We start from the raw sequence: 23,755 nt of genomic DNA, 5'->3' as shown, positions 1-23,755 counted from the left end.
TTAGTCTCAGTTAATAATTTATGAGTTTTCTTCCAGTGAAGAAAATGGCATTATTAATACAAATTTGATATTCAAAGTATTGTTTAGGAATACAAATGTGAAGAGATTTTATAAAACTTTTAATACTTTTATTTGAATTGATTGTATTTTATTTGATTAAAATCGTGCTCAACTATCTCCAGAAATGGGAGTGTAATGAATGGGCAAAAGGGGGGTGCTTATTGCTATAGTCTGTACTTTAAATTCTATTTTCATTTAGGAACACAGTCTTCACAAACAGACTTCAGTTGCCAAAGAGTTAGTCCTGGTTTTTATGGAACATTCAGTGCTGACACTAAAATATAAATGGTATTAAGTTCAGGACATTAAAATTACATCTTTGTAAAACAACATATGAGGGAATTAAATCAATTTACATCTGACTCATAATCAAAAATGAGATAGGTTGCCATGAAGATGCATATCAACATATTTATTTGTCCAAAAAAATGAAGTCAAGACTGTCTGATAGAAAGCAAGTCTGATATGGCCATTTAGTTTAAGTTCGAAAACAGTTTTGCCAATTAGGTAAATGGTAGACATTTTTTATACTTCAAATGAGCTAAATCTGTAACTTTAAGATTTCGGTGAAAGTGATAAGATAAAAAATTATCAAAAATAATATTTTGATCTTTCCAATTTCATTAATACTAGGCTTAAGATTTTTGGGACCGCCATTTCTGCTAAAAACAATAAATAATGCTCACTACAATATATACATATAGATCAAAGCTCTCATCTTAAAATTATTTAAGAGGCGATAATATAGGACGAAATTATCAGGAAAAAACCTGAGTGAAGACATGAACCAAAGAAGTAATGGAAGCACTACAACTGTTTTTGGTTTTTGTTTATTTTATTTTATTTTAGAGACAGGATCTTGCTATCACCCAGGCTGGAGTACGGTGGTGTAATTACAGCTAACTGTAGCCTCAACCTCCCAGGCTCAAGTGATCCTCCTACCTCAGCCTCCTGAGACTACAACCATGTGCTACCATGCCTGGAAATTGTTTTTTCTTTTTCTCTTTTTCTTTTTTTTAGAGATGGGATCCCACTGTGTTGTCCAGGCTAGTCTCAAACTCCTGGGCTCAAGCAATTCTGCTTTGGCCTCCCAAAGTGCTGGAATTGCAGGCATGAATCACCATGCCCATTCCAAAGCAATTTTTATCATGAGGGTATTTGCAGAGCTGGGCAGAACTTGAGCTTTGGTCTTCATAGCAAAAATGAAAGCCAGACAGTGGAATGATGTCTTCAATGTGCTGAAAGAAAATAGCTGCCAACTTAGAATTCTGTACCAACTTAAATAAGTTTTCAAAAATAAAGGTGGAATAAAAACATTTTCTCATAAACAAAAACTGAGTTTGCCACCTGCAAAACAGATTATATATGTATGGTATAAAACAATAATCATAATAAAAAAATGTGGGTTTAACAGTAATTAAGATACATGACAACAAACAACCCAGATGTTCATCAGTTGATTAATCAATAAACAAAATTTGGTATATCTATGCATTGGAATATTATTTGGGCATAAGAAGAAAGTACTGATGCATGATAGAGCATGGATGAACCTTGAAAGCATGCTAAATGGAAGAAGCCAGTCACAAAAGACCACTTTTTACATGATTACAGTTATATGAAGTGTCCAGAAGAGGCAAATCTACAGAGACAGAAAGTAGATTAATAGTTTCCATGAGCTAGGGATTTGGAAGAAGTGGAGAGTAACTACTAATGAGTATGAGATTTCTATTTCGGGGTGATGAAAAATGTTCTAAAATTGATTGTGGTGATGGTTACACAACTCTGTGAATATACTACCACATCTAGCTAATTAAATTGTGCACTTTATATGGGTGATTTGCATGGTGTGTGAATTATATCTCAATAAAACTATTGTTAAAAACATGCATGATAATACTCATGTATAATTTGGTAGGGGAAGGACGGATTGAGTTAAGACATTCTAAAGTCTTTGGGAAAGAGGATACAGGTCTTGATATAGTAGGCGTATTTGTTGACTTTCTATAGTAGCCATTAAAATTACACAGTGTATAACTTCTAAACTGGTAGAGAGAACATAGTGGAATAATAAAAAAATCAATCAATTGAAAAGTTACCAAGAAATAATACAGAATAACACCCAAAAGTAAGATAGTATATTTAAGCCCAAATATATCAGTAAATACATGGAATATAAATGGGTCTATTACTCTTGTTAAAAGAGAAAGATTGTCAGATGGGATAAAGAATGAAATCCAACAATAATCTTTTTACAAATAGCCACCTTAGGAATAAAGATTCCAGCAATTTGGGAGACTGAGGCAGGAGGATCACTTGAGTCCAGGAGTTTGAGACCAGCCTGGACAACATAGACCCCATCTCTACAAAAAGTAAAATATTAAAAAAAAATTTAAATACAGAAAAGTTGGAAGTGAAATGATGGAAAAAGTCATACTATGTAAATTACTAGAAAAACAAAAGTTGATATAGCTGTACTAATATTAGACATAATAGACTTTAAGACAAAAAGCACTTCTAGAAATAAAGAGGGACATTTTGTGGTGATCAAGATTTTTGTTTGTTTTGTTTTGAGCATTGGTTTCACCAGAAGCCCAAATCCCAGCATTACCCAGTATACCCACGTGCAGGTTGTTACATGAGTATATTGGATGATGCTGGGATTTGGGCTTCTGGTGAAACCATTGCTCAAATAGTGAACTTAGTCCCAGTACATAGTTTTTCAACCCTTGCCCCCTGCTCCCTCCCCTCTTTTAGAGTCCCCAGTGTCTATTGTTTCTACCCTTATGACCATGTGTACTCATTGTACTTATAAGTGAGGACGTGCAGTATTTGCTTTTCTGTTTCTGCTTTAATTCACTTAGGGTAATGGCCTCCAACTGTAGTCATATTGCTGCAAAGGACATAATTTCTTTCTTTTTATGGCTGTATAGTATGCTATGATGTGTATGTACCTCATTTTCCTTCTTTCCTTCCTTTCCTTCCTTTCTTTCTTTCCTTCCTTTCTTTTCTCTCTTTCTCTTCTTCTCTCCTTCCCTTCCTCCCTTCCTTTCTTTCCTTTCTTCTTTTCACTTTGTTTCCCGGGCTGAAGTGCAGTGGCATGATCTCGGCTTACAGCGGGCTTGACTTCCTGAGCTCAAGCGATTCTCCCACCTCAGCCTCTCGGGTAGCTGGGACCACAGACATGTGCCACCATGTCTAGCTAATTTAAAATTTTTTATTTTTTAGAAATGAGGTCATTCTGTGTTGCCCCGGCTGGTCTTAAACTTTGGGGCTCAAGTGATCCTCTTACCAGGGCCTCCCAAAGCACTGGGATTACAGGCATGAGAGCCACCATGTCTGGCTTTTGTGTGTGTGTGTATGTGTGTGTGTGTGTGTGTGTGTGTGTGTGTGTAGACAATCTCACTCTGTCACTCTGGCTGCAGTGCTATGGCACAATCACAGTTCACTGCAGCCTCAACCTCCCAGGCTCAAGCGATCCTCCCACCTCAGCCTCCTGAGTAGCTGGGACTATAGGTGTGTGCTACCACACTCTACATTTTCTTTATCCAATCCACTGTTGATTAGGTTGATTCCATGATTTTGTTATTGTGACTAATACTACAATAAAATATGAGTACAGGTGTCTTTTTTTTTTTTTTTTTTGAGATGGAGTTTCGCTCTTGTTGCCCAGGCTGAAGGGCAATGGCGCGATCTCGGCTCACTGCAACCTCTGCCTCCCAGGTTCAAGCGATTCTCTTGCCTCAGCCTCCCAAGTAGCTGGGATTACAAGTATGCACCACCATGCCCGGCTAATGTTGTATTTCTAGTAGAGATGGGGTTTCTCCATGTTGGTCAGGCTGATCTCGACCTCCCAACCTCAGGTGATCTGACCGCCTCGGCCTCCCAAAGTGCTGGAATTACAGGTGTGAGCCACCGCGCCCAACCTACAGGTGTCTTTTTGGGAAAAAAAAAAAAAATTATTTTCTTTTCAGCAGATACCCAGTAGTGAGATTGCTGGGTTGAATGGTAGGTTTATTTTAAAATCTTTAATAAATCTTCATACTGTTTTCAACAGAGGTTGAACTAATTGACATTCTCGCCAACAATTCCCTTTTTTCTGCATCCTCACCAACATCTGTCTTTTGAAAATTTTTTTAATAGTAGACATTCTGACTAGTGTGAGATGATACCTCACTGTGGTGGTAATTGATATTTCTCTGATTAGTGATCTTGAGCATTTGTTCATGTGTGTTGCCTCTTTTGAGAAGTATCTGTTCGTGTCCTTTGCACACTTTTTAATGGGGCTTTTTATTTTCTTATTGATTTAAGTTCCTTATCGATTCTGGGTATTTGTCCTTTGTCAGATGCATAGTTTGAAGATATTTTCTCCTATTTTGTAGGCTCTCTGTTGACTGTGTTGTTTCTTTTGCTATGCAGAAGCTCTTTAGTTTAATTAAGTTCCATTCATCAATTTTTGTTTTTGTTGCAATTGCTTTTAAGGTCTTGGTTACAAATTATTTGCCTAGGCCAATGCCCAGAAGAGTTTTTCCTGGTTTTCTTTTAGGGTTTTTATAGTTTGAGGTCTTGGTTGGATGCAATAGCTCACACCTGTAATCCCAACACTTTGGGAGGCTGAAGCAGAAGGATTGCTTGAGGCTGGGAGTTCAAGACCAACCTGGGAAACATAGCGAGACCCCCACCTCTACAAAAAATGAAAGTGAAAAATTAGCCAGATGCAGTGGCATGCGTCTGTAATTCTAGCTACTCCTGAGGCTGAGGTGGGAGAATTGTGTGAGCCCAGGAGTTTGAGATTACAGTAAGCTGTGATTGCACCACTGTACTCCCATTCTTTCCTGAATAACAAAGTGAGACCCTATCTCTTAAAAAAATTATAGGCCAGGCGCGGTGGCTTATGCCTATAGTCCCAGTACTTTGGGAGGCCAAGGTGGGTGGATCACCTGAGATCAGGAGTTCGAGATCAGCCTGCCCAACATGGCAAAACCCCGTCTCTACTAAAAATACAAAAAATTAGCCGGGTGTGGTGGCAAGTGCCTGTAATCCCAGCTACTCAGGAGGCTGAAGCAGGAGAATCTCTTGAACCCGGGAGGTAGAGGTTGCAGTGAGCCAAGATTGCACCACTACACTCCAGCCTGGGTGACAAGAGTGAAAAATATATATATAGTGTGAGGTATTATATTTAAGTTTTTAATCCATCTTGAGTTAATTTTTATATATGGTAAGAGTTAGGGGTCCAGTTTCATTCTTCTGCAAATGGCTAGCCAGTTTTCTCAGCATCATTTATTGAACACAGTGTCCTTTCCCCATTGTTTGTTTATTTTTGCTAACTTTGTCGAAGATCAGTTGTAAGTGTGTGGCTTTATTTCTGGGTTCTCTATTGTGTTCCGTTGATCTATTTTTGTACCAGTACCATGTTATTTTGGTTGCTACAGCCTGTAGTATAGTTTGAAGTTTGGTAATGTGATGGCTCTAGCTTTCTTCTTTCTGCTTTGGATTGCTTTGGCTATGTGGGCTCTTTTTTGGTTTCATATACATTTTAGAATTGTTTTTTCTAGTCTGTGAAAAATAACGTTGGTAATTTGATAGGAATTACATTGAATCTGTAGATTGCTTTGGGCAGTATGATCATTTTAGTGAAACTGATTCTTCTAATCCGTGAGCATGGATTGTTTTTCCATTTGTTTGTACTATCTGTGATTTCTTTCAGCAGTGTTTTGTAGTTCTCTTTGTAGAGATATTTCACCTCCTTGGTTAAATATATTTCTATTTTATTTTTGTGTGTGTGGCTATTATTGTAAATGGGATTGAGTTCTTGATTTGGTTCCCAACTTGAACGTTGTTGGTGTGTAGAAATGCTACTTGTTTTTGCATGTTGTATCCTGAAACTTTACTGAATCGTTTATTAGGTCCAAGAGGCTTTTGGAGGAATCTTTAGGGTTTTCTAGGCATAGGATCGTGTTGTCGGTGAACAAAGATAATCTGACTTTCTCTTTTCCTATTTGGATGCCTTTTATTGCTTTCTCTTGACTGATTGGTCTGGCTAGGATTTCCAGTACTATTGAATAGGAGTAATGAAAGTGGATACCTTTTTCATGTTCCAGTTCTTTGGGGGAATGCTTTCAGCTTTTGCCTATTCAGTACGATGTAGGCTGTGGGTTTGTCATACATAAATGGTTCTTACTAGTTTGAGATATGTTCATTCGATACCTGGTTTTTTGAGGTTTTATTTTTTTTATCATGAAGGGATATTGGATTTTATCAAAAGGTTTTTCTGTGTCTATTGAGATGATCATACAGTTTTTGTTTTTAATTCTGCTTATGTGGTAAATTACATTTATTGATTTGCATATGTTGAAGCATCCTTGCATGATGATAAAGACTTGATTAGCCAAGGAAATCTAATTTTAAATTTGTATATACCTAATTACAAAGCCTTGAAATATACAATGCACAAATTCAGAGAACTACAAGGAGAAATAGACACATCCACAAATAGACATATCTACAATCATAGTGGAAGATTTTCTCTTTCAATAATTAAGAGAATGGTGTTTAAAAAATCAGTAAGGATTTGGAAGATTGGAACAGCATGATAAGCAAATCTAATGAATTAAGCATATTTAGAACACCACACCAAACAAGTAGAGGATTCTAAACACACATACGTTTCCCCCCAAAATTGCTAGTATACTATGATACAAAACTATTCTCAAAGTTCAGTGCATGAAAACAATTCAGAGAATGTATCAGAATGAATATTATATTGAAGCTAAAAATAATTCAGTAGTAAACAGGAAGGTACATTATGCTTGGAATTTTTAAAACATTCTAAAGTGGGTCAAGAAGTAATATAATAGAAATTAGAAAATATTTTAAACTTATTGTTAAGGAAAATACTTAAAAATTTGCGGAATGTATCTGAAGTAATACTTACAGGGAAATATGTAGACTTAAATATTTCTATTAGAAGAAGAAAAAAGGCTAAAAATTGATGATCTTAGGTATCCTTCTGGAGAAGTCAGAAAAAGAATAAAACACAAAGGAGAAGGAATGAAATAATAAGAACAAATGTAGAAGGAAGGAGAAGGAAGTAATATGAACAAATATGGACATTAGGCCGGACGTGGTGGCTCACGCCTGTAATCCCAGCACTTTGGGAGGCTGAGGTGGGTGAATCACGAGGTCAGGAGATCGAGACCATCTTGGCGAGCACAGTGAAACCCTGTCTCTACTAAAAATACAAAAAAATTAGCCGGGCGTGGTGGCGGGCGCCTGTAATCCCAGCTTCTGGGGAGGCTGAGGCAGGAGAATGGCGTGAACCTGGGAGGCGGAGCTTGCAGTGAGCGCAGATCGTGCCACTGCACTCCAGCCTGGGCGACAGAGCGAGACTCCGTCTCAAAAAAAAAAAAAAAAATGGACATTAATAGAAAATACAGAATAGAGTGGGTCAGTAACCTCATATCCTTCAAGCCTTCACCCAAATGCTGCCTTCCCCATGAGGCCAATCCAAACCACTGTATTTACAATTGTGATTTCATCCCTTTCACAGCTACGTCAGCCATCTGGGGTCCCCCTACTTTCTTCCATATCACTTATCACTCCTTAAAATACTTTCTGATTTCTTTTAAATTTTAAGTATATTGTTTTTGCCTTCCTCTTTACATTTGAATTGTAAGTATGAGGATTTTTGTTTACTTATATGTCTCAAAAGAGAGGCACATGTTAGCCTCTCAATATTTATCGAATAAATGAACAAGCCACAATAGATTTCTTTGAAAACTGATAAAATTGACAATTATCTGATATGTCAAGAAGAAAAAAGGCATAAATAATAAATATTAGGAATAAAAAGGGTGACATGACTTTAACAATAAATGACATTATTTGAGCAACTTTATATGCCAATATATTAGAAAACTTAGATGAATTAGACAGATAGCCAGAAAAAAATTAAACTGTCTTCATGAAGAAGTAGAAAACCTGAATAGTCCTATAGTCATTTAAGAAATTAAATCAGTGGTTATAAATATTCCCAGGAAGAAAATTCTAGGTCCATAAGTCTTTGCTAGTTTTTCATTCAGAGGTAAAGAAATAATTTCATACTTAATACAGATTCTTCTAGAACATGACAAAAGGGGGAACACTCATTAAGTCATTTTGAGTTACCTGGATAACCTGAAGATATTATGAGAAAGAAAAATGGAATTGCATTCATAACACAAATACAAAAGTCCTAAACAAAAATGTTACCAGGCTCAATCTGGAAGATGATAATAAATCATGACACAATTCAGTTTATCCCAGGAAGGCAGAGTTGATTTAATATGAGAAATTAAATAGATACAATTAGATTGAGTTAGAAATTCATTTAATGCACATTACCATTTGATAGGTTACAGGGCACTTTCTTAGTCTGATAAAAATGTCTATATTTTTTAATACCTTTTAGATAAAAGTGTTTTTATCTATCACAAAAGAGCTGAAATTAACAAACACTGACTGGGATAATAATTGTGGGAGTGTACATTGGAAACTGACTGTGGGAGTGTAAATTGGAATAACTACTCTGGACAGTTCATCTTTAGTAAAGTTGAAAATGTACGTACCCATCAGTTTTATTTCTAGGTACATACAATAGAAAACCCCTTGCAGACGGACAGCAGGGTAGATATATTCAAAGGTTTATAGCAGCATTAATGATAGTAAGAAACTAGAAACAATCCAATGTCTAGCAATAGAAAAAAGGATAAAATGAATGGATTACTATTCAGCAGTGAAAATATACAGCCATAGCAATATCTATCAACATGAATGAATTTTACAAACCATAATGTATATCTAAAGAAGTAAATCACAAATAAGGGCAAATACCGTATTTTTCCACTTAGATATCTAGAGTAGTCAAACTCATAGACAAAGTAGAATGGTGAGTGACAGGGCTGGGGGCAATGGGAAGCTATTGTTTAATGTTTAATATAGTTTAATGGTATACAAGGTTTCAGTTTGGGATGCTGAAAAAGTTCTGGAGGTCGGTTGTGGTGATGATTACACATCAGTGTGCATGTGCTTAAAACCACTGAATTGCACACTTGAAAATGGTTAAAATGGCTGGGCAAGGTAGATCATGCCTCCTTGAGGTCAGGAGTTCAAGACCAGCCTTGCCAACATGGAGAAACCCCATCTCTACTAAAAATACAAAAATTAGCCAGGCGGGGTGGTGGGCACCTGTAATCCCAGCTACTCGGGAGGCTGAGGCAGGAGAGTTGCTTGAACCTGGGAGGCGGAGGTTGTAGTGAGCCGAGATCGCGCCATTGCATTCCAACCTTGGTGACAGAGTGAGACTCTTGTCTCAAAAAAGAGAAAAGAAAAGAAAAGAAAATGGTTAAAACGGTATATTTTATGTTATGTATACTTTGCCATAATTAAAAGAAAGCAAATCACAATAATATACATAAAGTATCATTAAATTTATGTAAGGTTCAAAAATCTGTATTTTTGAGATATATACATAAGAAAACTATAAAGAAAAATAAGGAAATGATCACAAAGTCAGAGATTATCTGTAGGGGTAATTTTTATTGTAAATCAGTATATAATTTTTGGCATGGGAGGTGAAGGAATTCAAAGAATTGCATGATGTTACTATAACCTATTTTGATTGACTTTTTAATATAAACCAGATTTCTCTCTCATGTATTTATAAAAATTAAAAATAAAAATAGAATTAATCTGAATTTCTGTTTCATTCAGCAATAGCTAGCATTTATCCATGGATTATGAGCTAACCAGAAAAAAGAAAAAGCCCAACATTTCATCAAGAGATGTACATCCAGGAAAATGTTAGTTTTTATGTTTAACATTTAGTTATCAAAATTTATAATATGTTACTTTATTCAGTTGTATAGTGAAAATAAGATTAACTCAATCTAGATTAGAATTTTTAATACTTAGAGACAAGGGAAATAAATTTTTTAATTTAAATTTTTATTCATATTTTTATAACAAATATAAAAGGAGCAACAAAAGTTTTTCAAGTATATTAATTAGGATAAGATTCCGTGAGGGAACTGGCATGGAAATATGAACTCAAATAGAAACAGATTAACATTTTTGTCTTTAAAAAGCTTGTTTATATTTTAAATTGGTCATTAAATCTCTATGATATGTAGATTCTATTGGATATATCTTTTTTTGAGATGAAGTCTCCCTCTGTCGTCCAGGCTGGAGTTCTGTGGTACGATCTCGGCTCACTGCAATGTCCGCCTCCCAGGTTCAAGCCATTCTCCTACCTCAGCCTCCCGAGTAGCTGGGATTATAGGTTCCTGCCACTATGCCTGGCTAATTTTTTATATTTTTAGTAGAGATGTGGTTTCACCATGTTGGCCAGGCTGGTCTCAAACTCCTGACCTCGTGATCTGCCCGCCTCAGCCTCCCAAAGTGCTGGGATTACAGGCATGAGCCACCACACCCGGTCTTCCATTGGATATATCTTAAGCAGTGATGGATATACTTCACAGAGTACTGTAAAAGTTTTATTTTAAGGATCATATACTTGAAAGGACAATATTCACAGCTATTTAAACTCGTGATAAAAAGTTTTCAGTGACACCTTAAAAATGTGTAGGGCCGGGTGCGGTGGCTCACGCCTGTAATCCCAGTACTTTGGGAGGCCAAGGTGGGTGGATCACTTGAGGTCAGGAGTTTGAGACCAGCCTGGCCAACATGGTGAAACCCCATCTCTACTAAAAATACAAAAAGTTATCCTGGAGTGGTGGCAGGCACCTGTAATTCCAGCTACTTGGGAGGCTGAGGCAGGAGAATCCCTTGAACCTGGGGGGCGGAGGTTTCAGTGAGCCAAGATTGTGCCAGCCTGGCACGACGGAGCTAGAGTCTGTCTCAAAAAACGAAAAGTTTAAAAGTGAAACATATAGTTCATCCACTGCGATGGGAAGGAAGGCAGACGAAAATATAGATAGGCTCAAAGATTTGGTGTGTAAAGATTTTTCTCCTCTGAAAGCTTCTATTTTTTCAGTGACATAAGAGGTAAAGTCAACAGCTGAGAGTAGTGGAAGAGAGGATTTTGGAGGTTTGAAGTGAGAATGAAATAGTTGTGCGAATTCTGGACAGTGCTTAGAGTCTGTTTTTTTAAATTTATTTTTTAAATTTTATTTTTCCATAACTTATTGAGGTACAGGTGGTATTTGGTTACATGAGTAAGTTCTTTAGTGGTGATTTGTGAGATTTTGGTTCACCCATCACCCGAGCAGTATACACTGCACCATATTTGTAGTCTTCTATCCCTTGCCCTCCTTCCACTCTTCCTCCCAAGTCCCCAAAGTTCATTGTGTCATTCTTATGCGTTTGTGTCCTCATAGCTTAGCTCTCACTTATCAGTGAGAACATACAATGTTTGGTTTTCCATTCCTGAGTTACATCACTTAGAATAATAGTCTCTAGTCTCATCCAGGTCACTGCAAATGTGTTAATTCATTCCTTTTTATGGCTGCATAGTATTCCATCATATATATATTTATATATGTATGATACGATATATATATACACACACACATATATATATATCACAGTTTCTTATCTTTATCTACTCGTTGATTGATGGGCATTTGCATTGGTTCCACGATTTTGCAGTTGCAAATTGTGCTGCTGTAAACATGTGTGTGCCAGTGTCTTTTTTGAATAATACCTTCTTTTCCTCTGGTTAGATAGCCAGTAGAGGGATTGCTGGATCAAATGATAGTTCTACTTGTATTTCTTTAAGGAATCTCTACACTGTTTTCCATAGTGGCTGTTCTAGTTTGCATTCCCACCAGCCTTGTGGAAATGTTCCCTGTTCCCCATATCCATGCCAATATTTACTGTTTTTTTAATTTTTTGATTATGGCCATTCTTGCAGGAGTAAGGGGGTATCACATTGTGGTTTTGATTTGCATTTCCCTGATCATTAGTGACACTGAGCATTTTTTCATATGTTTGTTGACCATTTGTATATCTTCTTTTAAGAATTGTGTATTCATGTCCTTAGCCCACTTTTTGATGGGATTGTTTCTTTTTTTCTTACTGATGTGCTTGAGTTCATTGCAGATTCTGGATATTAGTCCTTTGTCAGATGTATACATTGTGAAGATTTTCTCCCACGTTGTGGGTTGTCTCTTTACTCTGCTGACTGTTTCTTTTGCCATGCAGAAGTTCTTTAATTAGGTCCCAGCTATTTATCTTTGTTTTTATTGCATTTCTTTTGTGTTCTTGGTCATGAAATCCTTGCCTAAGCTAATGGCTAGAATGGTTTTTCCAATGTTAACTTCGAGAATTTTTATAGTTTCGGGTCTTAGGTCTAAGTCCTTAATCCATCTTGAGTTGATTTTTGTATAAGGTGAGAGATGAGGATCCAGTTTCATTCTCCTACATGTGACTAGCTAATTATCCCAGCACCATTTGTTGAAAAGGGTGTCCTTTCCCCCACTTTATGTTTTTGTTTGCTTTGTTGAAGATCAGTTAGCTGTCCGTATTTGGGTTTATTTCTGAGTTCTCCATTCTGTTCCATTGGTCTATGAGCCTATTTTTATACCAGTACCACACTGTTTTGGTGACTGTGGTCTTATAGTATAGTTTGAAATCAGGTAGTGTAATGCCTCCAGATTTGTTCTTTTTGCTTAGTCTTGCTTTGGCTATGTGGACTCTTTTGGTTCTGTATGAATTTTAGAATTGTTTTTTCTAATTCTGTGAAGAATGATGGTGGTATTCTGATGGGGATTGTGTTGAATTTGTAGATTGCTTTTGGCAGTATGGTTATTTTCACAATATTGATTCTACCCATCCATGAGCATGAGATGTGTTTCCATTTGTTTGTGTCTTCTGTGATTTCTTTCAGCAGTGTTTTATAGTTTTCCTTATAGAGGTCTGTCACCTCCTTGGTTAAGTATATTCCTAAGTATTTTATTTTATTTTTGCAGCTATTGTAAAAGGACTTGAGTTCTTGATTTGATTCTCTGCTTGGTTGCTTTTGGTGTATAGAAGAACTACTGATTTGTGTACATTAATCTTGTGTCCAGAAACTGCTAAGTTCTTTTATCAGTTCTAGGAGCTTTCTAGGGTTTTCAAGGTAAACTATCATATTGCCAGCAAACAGTGACAGTTTGACTTCCTCTTTACCAATTTGGATGCCCTTTATTTCCTTCTTTTGTCTGACTGCTCTGGCTAGCACTTCCAGTACTATGTTGAAGAGGAGTGGTGAGAGTGGGCATCCTTATCTTGTTCTAGTTCTCAGAGGGAATGCTTTCAGGTTTCTCTATTCAGTATTATGTTGGCTATGGGTTTGTCATAGATGGCTCTTATTACATTAAGGTATGTCCCTTTTATGCTGATTTTGCTGAGAGTTTTAATCATAAAAGGATGCTGGATTTTGTCAGATTCTTTTTCTGCATCTATTGAGATGATCATGTGATTTTTGTTTTTAATTCTGTTTATGTGTTGTTTCACATTTGCATATGTTAAACCATCCCTGCATCCATGGTATGAAACCCAGTTGATCATAGTGAATTATCTTTTTGATGTATTGTTGAATTCAGTTAGCTAGTATTTTGTTAAGGATTTTAGCATCTATGTTCGTCAAGGATATCGGTCTGTAGTTTTCTTTTTTGGTTATGTCCTTTCCTGATTTTGGTATTAGGGTGATGCTGGCTTCATAGCATGAATTAGGGAGGGTTCCTTCTTTCTTTATCTTGTGGAATGGTGTCAATAGAATTGGTACCAATTCTTCTTTGAATGTCTTGTAGAATTCTGCTGTGAATCTGTCTGGTCCTGGACTTTTTTTTGTTGGTAATTTTTAAATTACCATTTCAATCTCACTGCTTGTTATTGGTCTGTTCAGAGTATCTAATTCTTGCTGATTTAAGCTAGGAGGGATGTATTTTTCCAGGAGTTTATCCATCTCTTCTAGGTTTTCTAGTTTATATGCATAAAGGTGTTTATAGTAGCCTTGAATGTCTTTTGCATTTCAGTGGTGTCAGTTGTAATATCTCCCATTTCATTTTTTAGTGAGATTATTTGGATTTTCTGTCTTCTTTTCTTGGTTAATCTTATTAATGATCTATCAATTTTATTTATCTTTTCAAAGAATTGGCTCTTTGTTTCATTTATCTTTTGCATTTTTTTGATTCAATTTCATTTAGTTCTGCTCTGATCTTGGTTATTTCCTTCCTTCTGCTGGGTTTGGGTTTGGTTTGCTCTTGTTTCTCTAGTTCCTTGAGGTGTGACCTTCGATTGCCTGTTTGTGCTCTTTCAGATTTTTTGATGTAGGCATTTAGGGCTATGAACTTTCCTCTTAGCACCACCTTTGCTGTATCTCAGAGGTTTTGATAGGTGGTGTCATTGTCATTCAGTTCGAAGAATTTTTCAATTTTCGTCTTGATTTCATTTTTGACCCAATGCTCATTCAGCAGGTTATTTAATTTCCATGTATTTGCATGGTTTTGAAGGTTTCTTTTGGAGTGGATTTCCAGTTTTATTCCACTTTGGTCTAAGAGAGTGCTTGATATAATTTGAATTTTCTTAAATGTATTGAGGCTCATTTTATGGCCTATCATATGGTCTATCTTGGAGAAAGTTCCATGTGCTGTTGAATAGAATGTGTATTCTGCAGTTGTTGGATGGAATGTCCTGTATATACCTGTTAAGTCCATTTCTTCCAAGGTATAGTTTAAATCCATTGTTTCTTTGTTGACTTTCTGTCTTGATGACCTGTCTAGTGCTGTCAATGGAGTATTGAAGTCCTCCATTATTATTGTGTTACTGTCTGTCTTCTTAGGTCTATTAGTAATTGTTTTTATAAATTTGGGAGCTCCAGTGTTAGGTGCATATGTGTTTAGGATTGTGATATTTTCCTGTTGGACAAGGCTTTTTTTTTTTTTTTTTCTGAGATGGAGTCTTGCTCTGTTGCGCAAACTGGAGTGCAGTGGCGCGATCTCGGCTCACTGCAACCTCTACCTCCTGGGTTCAAGTGATTCTGCTGTCTCAACCTCTTGAGAAGCTGGGATAACAGGCACCCACCACCACGCCCGGATAATTGTTGTATTTTTATTAGAGACAGAGTTTCACCATGTTGGTCAGGCTGGTCTGGAACTCCTGACCTCAGGTGATCCACGCGCCCCCCCCCCCCAGCCTCCCAAAATGTTGGGATTATAGGCGTGAGCCACTGGGCCTGGCCTGGACAAGGCCTTTAACCATTATACAGTGTCCTTCTTTGTCTCTTTTAACCACTGTTGCTTTAAAGTTTATTTTGTCTGATGTAAGAATAGCTACCCCTGCTCGCTTTTGGTGACCATTTGCATGAAATGCTTTTCCATCCCTTTAAGTTTATGTGAGTCCTTATGTGTTAGGTGAGTCTCCTAAAGGCAGCAGATAGTTGGTTGGGGAGTTCTTATCCATTATATGGTTCTGTATCTTTATTTTATTATTATTTTTTTTTGAGACAGAGTCTTTCTCTGTCGCCCAGGCAGTGGGTGTACAGTGGTGTGATCTCAGTACCCTCCACCTCTGGGCTTCAAGTGGTTCTCCTGCCTCACCCTCCCAAGTAGCTGGGATCACAGGTGCATGCCACTACACCCAGCTGATATTTGTATTTTTAGTATAGAGTTTCACCATGTTGTCCAGGCTGGTCTCGGACTCCTCACCTCAGGTGATCCCCCTGCCTCAGCCTTCCAAAGTGCTGGGATTATAGGCATGAGCGATTGCTTCTGGCCTCTATGTCTTTTAAGTGGAGCATTTAGGCCATTTATATTCAATGATAGTATTGAAATGTGAGGTACCATTGCTTTCATCATGCTCTTTGTTGCCTGTATACTTTGGTTTTGTTTTTTGTTTTTGCTTTTAAACTTGCATTTTTGTTTTATAGGTCTTACGTGATTTATGCTTTAAAGAGGTTCTGTTTTGATGTGTTTCCAGGATTTGCTTCAAGATTTAGCAGTTGTTATAGTGGTAGTTTGGTAATGGTGAATTGTCTCAGCATTTGTCTGTCTAAAAATGACTGTATCTTTCCTTCGTATATGATGCTTAGTTTCGCTGGAGACAAAATTCTTGGCTGACAATTGTTTTGTTTGAGGAAGCTGAAGATAGGTCCCCAGTCTCTTCTAGCTTGTAGGGTTTCTGCTGAGAAATTTGCTGTTAATCTGATGGGGTTTTCCTTTATAGGTTTCCTGGTGCTTCTGTCTCACAGCTCTTAAGATTCTTTTTCATCCTAACTTTGGATAACCTGATGACAATGTGCCTAGGCAGAGATCTTTTTGCAATGAATATCCCAGGTCTTCTTTGTGCTTCTTATATTTGGATGTCTAGGTCTCTAGCAAGGCCGGGGAAGTTTTCCTTGATTATTACCCCAAATATATTTTCTAGCCTTTTAGAATCCTCTTCTTCCTCAAGTACACCAATTATTCTTAGGTTTGGTCATTTAACGTAATCCCAGACTTCTTGGAGTCTTTGTTTATATTGTCTTATTCTTTTTTCTTTGTCTTTTTTGGATTGGGTTAATTGGAAGACCTTGTCTTCATGCTCTGAATTTCTCTCTTCTACTTGTTCAATTCTATTGCTGAGACGTTCCTGAGCATTTCGTATTTCTGAAAGTGTGTCCAAAGTTTCCTTAATTTTTTATTGTTTTTTCTTTAAGCTATCTATTTCCATAAATATTTCTCCCTTCACTTCTTGTATCATTTTTTGGATTTCCTTGAATTGGGCTTTGCCTTTTCTCTGGTGCTTCCCTGATTAGCTTAATAACTAACCTCCTAAATTCTTTGTCAGGTGAATCAGGGATTTCTTTTTGGTTTGGATCCATTGCTGGTGAACTAGTGTGATTTTTTCCAGGTGTTGAAGAGCCTTGTTTTGTCATATTACCAGGGTTGGTTTTCTGGTTCCTTTTCATTTGGATAGGCTCTGTCAGAGGGAAGGTCTAGGGCTGAAGGCTATTGTTCAAACTCTTTTGTTCCATGTAGTAATATCCCCCTTTTCCTATGGACGTGGCTGCCTGTCAACTGAACTGCAGTGATTATTGTCTCTCTTCTGGATCTAGCCACCCAGCGACTCTACCCAGCTCCGGGCTGGTACTGGGGGTTGTTTGCACAGAGTCCTGTGATTTGAACCGTCTGTGGGTCTCTCAGCCATGGATACCAAGACCTGTTCCAGTGGAGGTGGCGGAGGGTGCAGTGGACTCCGTGAGGGTCCTTAGGTTTGGTGGTTTAATGCTCTGTTTTTGTTCTGGTTGGCCTCCTGCCAGGAGGTGGTGCTTTCCAGAGAGCCTCTGTGGTAGTATGGAGAGGGACCAGCGGTGGGTGGGGCCCTAGAACTCCCAAGATTATATGCCCTTTGTCTTCCACTACCAGGGTGAATAGGAAAGGACTATCAGGTGGGAGCAAGGCTAGGTGTGTCTGAGCTCAGACTCTCCTTACGCGGGTCTTGCTGTTGCTGCTGTGGAAGATGGGGTGAGATTCCCCGGTCACTGGAGTTGTGTACCTAGGAGGATTATGGCTGCCTCTGCTGAGTCATGCAGGTTGTCAGGGAAGTGGGGGAAAGCCGGCAGTCACAGGCCTCACCCTGCTCCCCTGCAAACTGAAGGGCCGGTCTCACTCCCACTGTGCCACCTGAACAACCCCGAGTCTGTTTCCAGGCGAAGGGTGAGATGGACTTAAAAACTTGCCCGAGGCTATCTGCCTCCCAGCTGCGAGAGAAAAGGACTTGAGCTTTCCCCCACTGCCTGTGAAGTCTGCTTGCCAATTCATGCCCTCCCCCAAGTTCTGGCCAGGAGGCTTTTTGTCCCATTCAAATTGTTACAAAGTTCAGCTAGAGAATTCCTTCTCCCTATGGAGTTTTACCGTCTGCTTCTCTGGCCACCCTCCCAATGGATCCCTGTGGTGCCAGGCAGGAATGGGCTGCTTGGGGACCCAGTGAGCTCCCAGGGCCTTTCTGCTGCTTCCTCTGCTCCTGTATGTCGCTCGGCGTTCCAACTTGACTCAGCTCCAGGTAAAGTGGGAAACTTCTCCTGCAAATAGACCCTCAGCTTCTCCAGTGGGGGTGTGTGTTTGTGAGAGGAGGGTCTCCCTTGCCCACTCGCACAGTTCGGGCACTCACAGTATTTCGGGTGTCTCCCAGGTCCTACAGGAGCAGTTCGCTTCCTTCAGGGTGTCTGTGGGTCCTCTTGGGATTGCTGGTTTGTTCTTGTAGTCGATCTGGAGCTAAAATTCACAATCTGGAGTCTATTTTAAAATTATGTTGATGAATTTGAGCCCATGTGTGTTTTTCTCTGATAAGGTTCTGCTGCTCGTATTGCTAGCACAGAACAAATAGAAAATTGAGTTTCACTAGAACTATGGTTTAGCCAGCTGAGCTTTTTAGAGGAAGAGGAGAACAGAGGAAGTGGAGGTATATAAGTTAGTGATAAGGGCGATGAACTGTGAAATCTAACCTGGGAAAGGAAGAAATGAAGGTGTGGAGGAGGTGGATGAACAGTGAAAAAGTGGTAGGGGCAATGGATTAGAGATCCCAGTGGAGCTAATATGATCATCTTAGAGAAGGTGAACCAAAAAGGGAAGATCCAAGAGTCTATACATCCCAACAATTAACCACTCTTTCTATGGATTCTTCTCAAATTTAGATGGTGCTCTTCTTTTTAGCTTTCCCCTGTGAAAATGGAGGAGAACTCGTTATCACAGAAATTGCTTTCATAGCTGCTTCTGTAGCAGTGACCTCTTTGCTAAACCTCAATTCTATGGTTCTAGTGCCTGCAAGAATTGCCTGAATGCTCTACCAGCATTTTCTACTAATAATATGTAAATTATTTTTAACAATTCTTCATTCAAATTCACCTGTTCTGGATGCCATTCTCCCTCTATGAGTCTCTCTCCTGACTCTTTCCTCTCCTTGCCTCCAATTTTAATCATTACTAAGTAAGTTAGCTTGTAAAATATTTATTGGATCTTCTCTACATTTCCAGGGCCCACCGACCTTGTTGGCCCATCCAGTGCCCATTCAGCTCCCTATCTTGCACCTTTGTTTCCCTCTTTTTGGGATATCTTCCCTTGAATGTTAAAATCCTTTGGCCACAAATTTAAATGACATCTATTCTATAAACACTGCCACGACTTCAGTTTATTGGATTTTGTTAATTGTTGCCAAAATGGTATCCTCTTTATGTTTTTTTCTCCAATACCAGGTTAATTTTCAAAATTATATTCTTTTTTTTTTTTTTTGAGACGGAGTCTCGCTCTGTCACCCAGGCTGGAGTGCTGTGGCCGGATCTCAGCTCACTGCAAGCTCCGCCTCCCGGGTTCACGCCATTCTCCTGCCTCAGCCTCCTGAGTAGCTGGGACTACAGGCGCCCGCCACCTCACCCGGCTAGTTTTTTTGTATTTTTTAGTAGAGACAGGGTTTCACCATGTTAGCCAGGATGGTCTCGATCTCCTGACCTCGTGATCCGCCCGTCTCGGCCTCCCAAAGTGCTGGGATTACAGGCTTGAGCCACCGCGCCCGGCCAAAATTATATTCTTTATAGCCACAGCCCTTCTCAAAAACTTTTAGGAGTTTTCTGTTTCTCTTAGAATAATGTCCAAACTCTTTGGCATAGGCTCTAGCCTTCTTTCATATTCTCATTTTCTTCACCTCTTCTTGGAGTCTTTCTAGGGCCCACTGAACTTGTTGGCCCATCCATTGCTCTTTCAATCCCCTATCTTGTACCTGCATTTCCCTCTTCTTGGAATATGTTCTCTGACTGGTAAAAATCCTTTGAGCACAGATTTAAATACCACCTACTCTATAAACATTTTACACGCTCCTCACTGTTGAAAATAGTCTCTCCTTCCTCCAAACTTACAAAATAACTCTGTGTATACCTGTTAGTCATAAGAATACTTTTCAATTTTATAAGCGTACAGTTTTCAAACTGCTTTTACATATGTTTTACTTTATTCTCTACAACAAGAGGAGGTTTTCTTTAGCACCATTTTAAAGGTATGGAAACTGGGAATGAGAATTATTTAAATTACACGTACTTGTCACTGTCACCCTTCAAATAATTTATATTCTTATTTTTCTTGTTCCCAGACTTTGTCCTTCAATGCACTGAATCAAAGCTTTCACTAATAGGCAGTCTTATTTGTTGAATGGATGCATGAAAGGCTGGTTTTATGAAAGCAAAAATGTTTTTCATAATTAGTATTTGAAAAGATGTGTTTTTCAAGTAACTTGCATGTTAATAGCTTTTTTTTATGATGTGGACTTTGTTAAGTCTGGCAGTAAGAAAAAGAAAGTCACCAAAGCTGAACGATTGAAGCTGCTACAAGAGGAGGAAGAGAGACGACTGAAAGAGGAAGGTACAAAATAAATAGTGATACTATATACATATACAGGTAACAGTCATGATAGGTTGGCCTTCTGTAGTACAGTCAATATTTTTTCAAAGTTCTTTAATTTTAAATTTTAATCTGTTTTATAATAGATACCTATCATTTAGAAAGTATCCAGAAAGATGTTAGTACATGCCAGTCTCTTTCAGATATACATTGAAATAGGGTTGCCAGAGATAAAATACAGGAGCCCAGTTAAATTTAACTTTCAGTTAATCAAATGGATAATTTGGGATAATTTGCCCCATGCAATACTTGGGACATACTTAACTTTAAAAAAAAATTGTTTAAATAAAGTTTCGGTGCTGTAAAAGAAATAGTACTCAAATATAAAATTTTCTTTTTAATTCTCAGCAAAGCAAGGTACTTCTATAGAAGGGTACGCTCTCACCAATGGAGCAATGGTGGGCACACACTTGGACAAGGGAGGGGAAGGGGTTCTTATCCCTGGCGCATGTGGCCCCTGCTGCTGTGTTGTTCCCCTGTTGGCTAGGGTTAGACCGCACAGGCTAAACTAATTCCGACTGGCTAATTTAAAGAGAATGACGGGTAAGCGCTTTGGCGGGAGTCAGGACAGAGCAGGTAGCAGGAAATCGGAATGAGTTAGGGTGGAGCAGCTGATCAGAATGAGTCGGGGTGGAGTAGGTAGTTGAAAAAGGTTGCTTTAGGAGGAAGTTTAATTTAAAAGTAGAAAGCAAAGAATTGAACATACTGACTTATTAATTCTTTGAAGAGAAATTTAGAATTCATATTCAGCAAATGTTTATTGTTCATCTAAAATTCAAATTCAACTGAGCATCCCATGTTTTAATTTGCTAATTCTGGTAACCCTATCTTGAAGTGTTTATATTTACTGATGAAACTAGGAGCACTGGTGCTGATTGTTCGGTAAAAATTCTGAAACTCAAATTCATTAAATGTGGGAAATATACACTAGCAAGAAATATGTAGAGCAGCCTAAATTTTTACAGTTTAATAATATTTATTTACCAAATTTAAAATACTAATTTTATTTGTTAAAAAATTAAACATTGATAAAAGTGTTTATTAATTAAAGTACCAAAAAGTGGTTTTTAAAATCTGAGTATTTAGATATAGGTTTTTAAAAGACTGTTCCTAGGTTCCATATTGATTTTTTGTGTATAATTTTATACATCCTTTTTTTAGGTGACTCCTGATACGAATACAGTATCAGGATCTATATCTTGGGGCATGTTTTATTTATATTGGATTAAACTAATACTCTTCAATATGTACTTCACATTTTGTTTTTAATAGTGAGAGCAGGAGAGGATTAAGGTAATTGCATCTGAAGATGTAGATGTCACAAGATTATGGAAGTCTTCTGAAGACTTGACTTCCTCTTCATTGCCATGATAGGTCTGCCGTACTTTATTGGTTAAAATCACTATTGGATTGCTATAAACCTTTTGGAGAAGAAAAATATTATTGTGGGCTTTTTTTTTTTTTTTTGGACCAGAAAGTTTGAGTCATGTTACTTTTTTTTTTGGGGGGGGGAAACGGTAATTTCTCTCAGCCTTTATTTTAACATTCAGCAGTAGATGATGGATGTTTTAAATCACTCTTGATAAGAAGCTATCAGTAGGAGTTATTTTGTTTCACAGATACCTGGCAGGTCAAAAATATACTCAAATTGAATAAATATTCTCAAATAGGGGAATAGTAAGCCTGAGTAGCTGACGCTGCAGAGAGGAAGCACATCTAAAGCTACAATGAGTGCTCCAGGGAGCCACTCCTACACCATTTCCACAAAAAGCAAAGAAGAGACAATGGCTGGGAGTCATGTGTGTTTATAGCAGCGTGATTTATAATCCTTTGGGTATATACCCAGTAATGGGATTGCTGGGTCAAATGGTATTTCTAGTTCTAGATCCTTGAGGAATCGCACACTGTCTTCCACAATGGTTGAACTAGTTTACAGTCCCACCAACAGTAGTGTTCCTATTTCTCCACATCCTCTCCAGCACCTGTTGTTTCCCAACTTTGTTTTGTTTTGTTTTTGTTGTTTTTGTTTTTTTTGAGATGGAGTCTTGCTCTGTTGCCTAGGCTGGAGTGCAGTGGTGCAATCTCGGCTCACTGCAAGCTCTGCCTCCCGGGTTCATGCTATTCTCCTGCCTCAACCTCCAGAGTAGCTGGGACTACAGGCGCCTGCCACCACTCCCAGCTAATTTTTTTGTATTGTTAGTAGAGATGGGGTTTCACTGTGTTAGGCAGGATGGTCTCGAACTCCTGACCTTGTGATCCACCCACCTCAGCCTCCCAAAGTGCTGGGATTACAGGCGTGAGCCACCATGCCCAGCCGTTTCCTGACTTTTTAATGATCGCCATTCTAACTGGTGTGAGATGGTATCTCATTGTGGTTTTGATTTGCATTTCTCTGATGGCCAGTGATGATGAGCATTTTTTCATGTGTCAGTTGGCTGCATAAATGTCTTCTTTTGAGAAGTGTCTGTTCATATCCTTCGCCCACTTTTTGATGGGGTTGTTTGATGTTTTCTTGTAGTTACTTTCTTGAAGAATGGAGAACTGACACTTTTCTCATATCTACCATGTAATAAAGACTGTGACTTCTATAAAAGATTCCACCACTACATCTTGAAAATATTAGGAGTAATTTTAAGGGCTTAAAAATGCAGTGATCTGTTCACTGAGAAAAAAAATTTTTTTTGGTTCTTTAGAGGAAGCCCGTTTGAAATATGAGAAAGAAGAAATGGAAAGGCTTGAAATACAACGAATTGAGAAAGAAAAATTGAATCGACTTGAAGCAAAAGTAAATAAACATTAATAATGTTCTTAATGAATACTTTAAACTATGCCTATCAGATCTATTGTCATTTAATGTCCTTCTCAGTCCATAGTTACCAGTAATAATTAGGCCTACATGAACTTAATCCTATCATAGAATAAGTGACATTGTTATCTAGATTTCACCGATGAGGAAATCGAGGTACGGAGAAATTAAGCATCTAATCAGTGGCATAGTCAAGACTTAGATCTAAGCAGGTCTTGCTAAAGGGCCTATGCTCATAACCTTAAAGCATATGTGAATCCATTTTATAAACAAGTTAACAGCAACCAAAAAAAAAAAAGCAAAATATTCAAATTCTACCTCTCCTTTTTTAGTTTCACTTGTCTGTTTCACTAGAATCTTTTAGATCAGTAATTCTGAAATATTCTGGTCTCAAGACCAAACTCCATTACTATTAAAAACTGAAGACCCCCCCCCCCCCGCCCGCCAAGGAGCTTATGTTTATGTGGATTACATCAATCAATAT

At 38.1% G+C, this 23,755-nt stretch overlaps 1 protein-coding gene across 11 annotated transcripts in view; it reads left to right on the top strand.

Annotated features, from left to right (window-relative positions):
• Positions 1-23,755, top strand: part of DNAI7 (dynein axonemal intermediate chain 7) — an 81,297-nt gene that overhangs the window by 8,737 nt on the left and 48,805 nt on the right. For 9 of the 11 annotated variants that reach the window (XM_050746675.1, XM_050746672.1, XM_050746665.1 and 6 more), the window contains 2 exons: positions 20,342-20,426; positions 23,159-23,250. In XM_050746675.1, the coding sequence (XP_050602632.1) occupies positions 20,342-20,426; positions 23,159-23,250 (177 nt within the window). Of the gene's footprint in view, positions 1-20,341; positions 20,427-21,541; positions 21,840-23,158; positions 23,251-23,755 lie in introns of those variants that run through there. The other 2 variants (XM_050746667.1, XM_050746670.1) reach the window with 2 other exon arrangements.

The sequence above is a fragment of the Macaca thibetana genome, chromosome 11 (assembly GCF_024542745.1).
Source record: "Macaca thibetana thibetana isolate TM-01 chromosome 11, ASM2454274v1, whole genome shotgun sequence".
In the NCBI taxonomy this organism is placed as follows: Eukaryota; Metazoa; Chordata; class Mammalia; order Primates; family Cercopithecidae; genus Macaca; species Macaca thibetana.
Note: the sequence above shows the minus strand (reverse complement) of the source record. Positions and strands in the feature narration are given on the sequence as shown.